Here is a 4,940-nt window from a genome sequence, read left to right on the forward strand (position 1 = left end):
TACATCACTTCCCCCCAAGAAGCAGACAAATGACCAGAACGAAAGGCCCATTAAGAGCAGACGTAGTCCTTGAGTCGTGCAGGAGGGCACCTGGTACGGATCGGTCGCGATGTTTCTGGTGGATTAGGGGCAGGGGCTTCAACAGATCGGTCTCTTTCGTCCTCCCCCCGAACGAGGCGTTGCTCGGTTTCTCGATCAGTCGGGTCTGGAAGCGTTCCCCTGCAGCCATCTTGAGAGAGGTGGACATTGAACCATGCGTTGTCCGAGTCACAGTCACCTTCGGATCCTTTGCTCGTGGTGGGGGGCATGGGTTTAAAAAAACTAGCGTTTCTCGTTATTATGCCGTGATCCCGCCGTGCCGTTATTTGCGTCCCCTTGACATCGATGACCTGGTATGGCATGGGATCATAGGCAGGGGTCAGCTTGTTTCTTTGGTTTTGTTTGGAGAGAACTCGGTCTCCCACAGTGAGGTTGTGAGGCCGGGCGTGCCTACGTTTGTCAGCGTATATCTTGTGTTTTGTGCGATTTTGGAGATCTGTGTCTTGCCACTTCGCTTGGGAGAAGATATCCCATGGACCTGCCGAAAAGCACATCAAAAGGTGGGGTTCCAGTTGCTGAATGGGGTGTTGCCCTGTAGGCCATCAAGAATTCGCCCAGCTTGGAGGTCCAGCTATTGTTTTCCAGTGTTGTCGCTTGTATGAACCGTTTCAATGTTCGCATGAATCTCTCCACTTCCCCATTCGCTTGCGGGAAGTGCGGTGTAATACGCTGATGGTGGAATCCTAGCGTGTGGGCGAATTGCTTGAAGTCGGGGCTCTGGAATGGGGGTCCGTTGTCCGTTTTGATCACCTTTGGAATTCCGAAGATGCTGAAGATCTTGGTGATGCTATTGATGACGGATTGGCTGGTGAGCGATGACAATATCTTTACGACAGGATAGCGGGACGTGTCATCCATAAGGACCATCAGGTATTTGCCGTTTGGAAATGGACCGGCGAAGTCAAGTGAGAGGGCTTCCCAAGGCCGACTGGGCTTTTCTGGAATGGCGATGGGGTCGGCATGTTGGTACTGAATGGTCGCTTGGCACGGCATACAGGTTTTCAGGGCTGTTTGCACTTTAGTATCGAGATGAGGAAACCAGACCTTCTGCTTCATGAGCTTGGTTGTCTTGGTTATCCCTTGGTGCCCCACATGTGCAAGAGATATGGCTCGTTGCTGGAGAGCGGCGGGTAGAACGAGACAAGTACCTTTCAGCAGCAGGCCATTGTCTGCCACAGAGAGTTCGTGTTGTATTGACACAAAGTCCTTGAGAGCTGGGTTGCGCCATCTGGCAGGGCTCTTGAGGGCAGCGATCACTTCCTGTAGATGTTGGTCACTAGCCGTGGCCTCAACTACTTCTGCGCTAGTCATAGCTTTTGGAAGATGGCATTGAGCAATAAGGTTGACATACGCATCAGTGGCATGAGCCAGGTTGGCATCAGCGGGAAGGTTTGGCAAGGGATGGCGAGACAAGTAGTCCGAACGGTTGCTGCTTCCACGCGTATGTTCCACTCTGAAGTTATATTGCTGAATTCTCAGAGCGAGACGCTCAAGGCGTGCCGAGGGAGAGGCTCTTGGATTGGTAAGGATTGACACGAGTGGTCTGTAGTCTGTGTGGAGAAGAAATGTGTTGCCATATAGGTACAGGTGAAAATGCTCAACTCCCCATACCACAGCAAGTAGTTCACGTTCAATTTGGGAGTATCGTGATTCCGTGGGGGTCAAAGCACGGCTAGCGTGCGCGACAGTTTCAATGATATTGTCTGTCTTCTGTGCTAATTAGGCACCGAGTCCAACAGGGGATGCGTCAACTGTAAGAATGATCTCCTTTGTGCCATCGAAAAATGCGAGATTATGTACTTCAGAGAGTTTTCCCTTCAAGTTGTCCAGGGTAGCCTGCTCTGTTGGTCCCCAGACCCACTTGGCAGTTTTCTTGGTGAGGAGCCGAAGGGGGTGTGTAAGGTCCGCGAGATTAGGAAGGAAGCGTCCGCTGTAATTCACAGTGCCAAGCAGACTTCGAACCTCATGCGCGTTAGTAGGAGCTTCCATTTCCCTAAGTGCTGCAATCTTTTGGGGATCCGCAGTAATGCCAGAAGCGGAGAAGATTTGTCCAAAGAAGCACAGGCTAGTCTGTGCGAAGAGGCATTTCTTTGGGTTAACTGTGAGGCCCCATTCTTTCAACCTTACAAGTGTGGCCTCTACGGCCTGGTCGTGTTCTTGTTTTGTTTTACCAAACACTAGTATGTCGTCACTGATGTTGAGGACGTGAGGTATTCCATTAAGGACTTGGCGAATAGTTTCCTGAAAGACTTCGGCGGCCGCGTTAATGCCAAACATTAGGCGCTTGTATCGGTAGAGCTTGGTGTGTGTCGCAAATGTCGTTATTATTCTTGATTCTTCGTCAAGTTCTAGTTGATGGTATCCATCCTTTAGGTCAAGTTTTGTAAATAACGTTGACCCATTCAGTGCGATGACCAAGTAGTCGAAGGTAGGGCAGACATGCCTCTCACGAAGGATGGCTCTGTTTGCGCATCTCATGTCGATGCATAATCGAATCTCGTCTGGGTTTTGCGGTTTTGGCACGATTACAACTGGAGAAACCCACGGGGTGGGTCCTGTTGCTTCTTCAATGATGTCCAAGGATAGAAGCTGGCTGATTTTTTCTTCCACTTTGCTTCGCAGCGCAAAGGGTATTCTTCGGTGAGGTTGAGAGACTGGAACGACTCCCCTGTCAACGTGAAGATGTACTTGGATGTTTTATAGTTTGCCAATACCGGCACATAGCTCAGGAAAGGCCTTGAGTGGTGTCCCAAAGGAGCTCGACGTGGCTTCAGCGCTCGGGCTCAGAGGTGCTGCTTGCTGGGACGAATCCACGGCGTACGTGATTTTGATGAGGCCCAGTCTGTTCGCAGCAGCGAAGCTTAACAATGACCTCATTGAACCCTCCATCACGAAAATGTCTTCTCTTATGCTGCTGTCCTTGTATGTCAGCGTGGCGCTTAGTTTGCCAAGGATGGGTAGAGGCGTGCTTGATCCATATGCGTAAATCCGAACTCCTGCTTGTTGTAGCTCAGCAGGTGTTCTTAGAGTTTCTAAGGTGTGAGTCCCGATGACTGACACTGAAGCACCTGTGTCGATTAGAAAGTGCACGAGGGTGTCGTTGATATCTACACAAGCTTGTGGAAGGCTACGGTTAGATATCTTCGAAACGGTTCCAATGGCGTAGATGTTCTCGTCAGAGTCAGAGTCACGTGACAGATGAAGTATGGGCTTGTGGGCTGACTGACAGACTTTTCTGAAATGGCCTTTTCTGCCACAAGCTCTGCAGGAGGACGACTTGGCAGGACAGTTTGCTTGTCCTCCCTCAAGGGGCCAACTGCCACCACAGTGGAAGCACTGAGGAGATGAGTCTTGACAGTGTTGTGCTCGGAGTTCTGGCTTCCGCCGATGTGATGAAGTGTTTCTTGGTGTATAGCCTGCACGGTCTTGGCGAGGTTCTTTATCGAGATTGTGGACAGCGGCATCACTTGATGTCTCCATGGCTGTTGTTGAGCGTTCGACATCTTCGAGAAGCCGAGCTTGTTTCAGAAGCGCTGCAAGGTCGAGGTCCTGTCTCAAAGCTGTCCGTCTCAGACGCGATGATGTTGTCGCAAATATGATTTGATTCTTGATTTCAAGATCGGGGTTAGCAAATCCGCAATTCCGAGCAAGAAGCCGAAGTCGGATTGAAAATTGACTCATGGATTTGCCATCGAGTTGCTTCGCCTGCCGAAATTGAAAGATTTTAAATGTACTGTTCATGTGTGGGTTGAAGTAGGCGTCGAGCTTGTCTTTAAGATCCTTATACGTGCTCACGGTTGTAGTGGTGCCTGATGAGGAATCAGCCACGACAGTCGCTGGCGTTTGGCCGGATGTTAAGTTACTTGGCAAGTCAGGGAGAGTCTCGGAGATTTCGTGAATTCGCTCCCCCGCATAGTGAAGTAGAAGGGCGCGTTTGCGTGCGTCATCTTTCACGTCAAAAGCAATGATAAAGTTTTCGAATCTGGTTACCCACCGTCGCCATTCGGAGCCGATGTTAGCGGCGTCGGTGGCGTCAAAGTCGAACATGAGCAGAGGAGCCGGGATCAACGCCATTGTTGGTGGGAATGTAGGCCTAGTTTCGGAGCCGACACAGTTTGGTAGATTACTGGCTGGCTGTGAGTTCGTGCAAGGGAGTTACCTGTCAAAACTGTAGCCGGAGACAGTCTGAAGCATCCTCGTCGCCATTGTAAAGTTGCAGTCGCGGTGCATAAGCGGTGTGCTACTACTGCGTGTAGAATGAACGAGGGGCAGCCATTTCCATTCCCTGGATTTATTCTTCCTCTTTCTCCTTTTCCCCGTTGCTATATGTGTTGCACGCGCACACATAAAATCCACATCACTACAAACCCCGCTGGAGGTCTGCGCGAGTGGAGCACGAGGCGACAGGAGGCCTCGCATGCACGACAGTCGTCTGCCTCTTCTGAACTAAAGTTATGGCGGCGACACGCATGCGCCGAACGCCTAGGGAGATTGGTCTATGCCAGATTGCATGAATAATGTGACTAATCTGTAAAATAAAAGCACGCGATTCTTTCTGCGAGGAGCTCACTGAGCTGCGGGCTGCGCGTTAGAGCCCCATTCAGCTGGCAGTATGAGCGAATAGTCGTTTAATTGTTCCTGTAAGTGTTGCCTTCTTTCTGTTACATCTGTGATATATGAGTTATAGTTAGATTTAGCTAGACCATATAATTTCAAGTGTTAACCAACACTGGAGCACGCTCGAGCTGTGGCTTTTATTTATCTATGAAGGACAATAAGAAACGGACTCCTCAGCAATGTAAACTTCATTGCTCACAAACAGGTCAAGGAAGTCATATTGT

The 4,940-nt window shown here is 50.1% G+C and overlaps 1 protein-coding gene across 1 annotated transcript; it reads right to left on the reverse strand.

The window, feature by feature from the left end:
- Positions 1-498: 498 nt before the first annotated feature.
- LOC120845987 (uncharacterized protein K02A2.6-like) lies at positions 499-1,410 on the reverse strand. Its single transcript, XM_040217557.1, has one exon. It carries the CDS (start codon positions 1,408-1,410, stop codon positions 499-501), a length of 912 nt encoding a protein of 303 aa, XP_040073491.1.
- Positions 1,411-4,940: the final 3,530 nt, after the last annotated feature.

This window comes from Ixodes scapularis, unplaced genomic scaffold (genome assembly GCF_016920785.2).
Source record: "Ixodes scapularis isolate PalLabHiFi unplaced genomic scaffold, ASM1692078v2 PGA_scaffold26__3_contigs__length_393636, whole genome shotgun sequence".
Lineage (NCBI taxonomy): Eukaryota > Metazoa > Arthropoda > Arachnida > Ixodida > Ixodidae > Ixodes > Ixodes scapularis.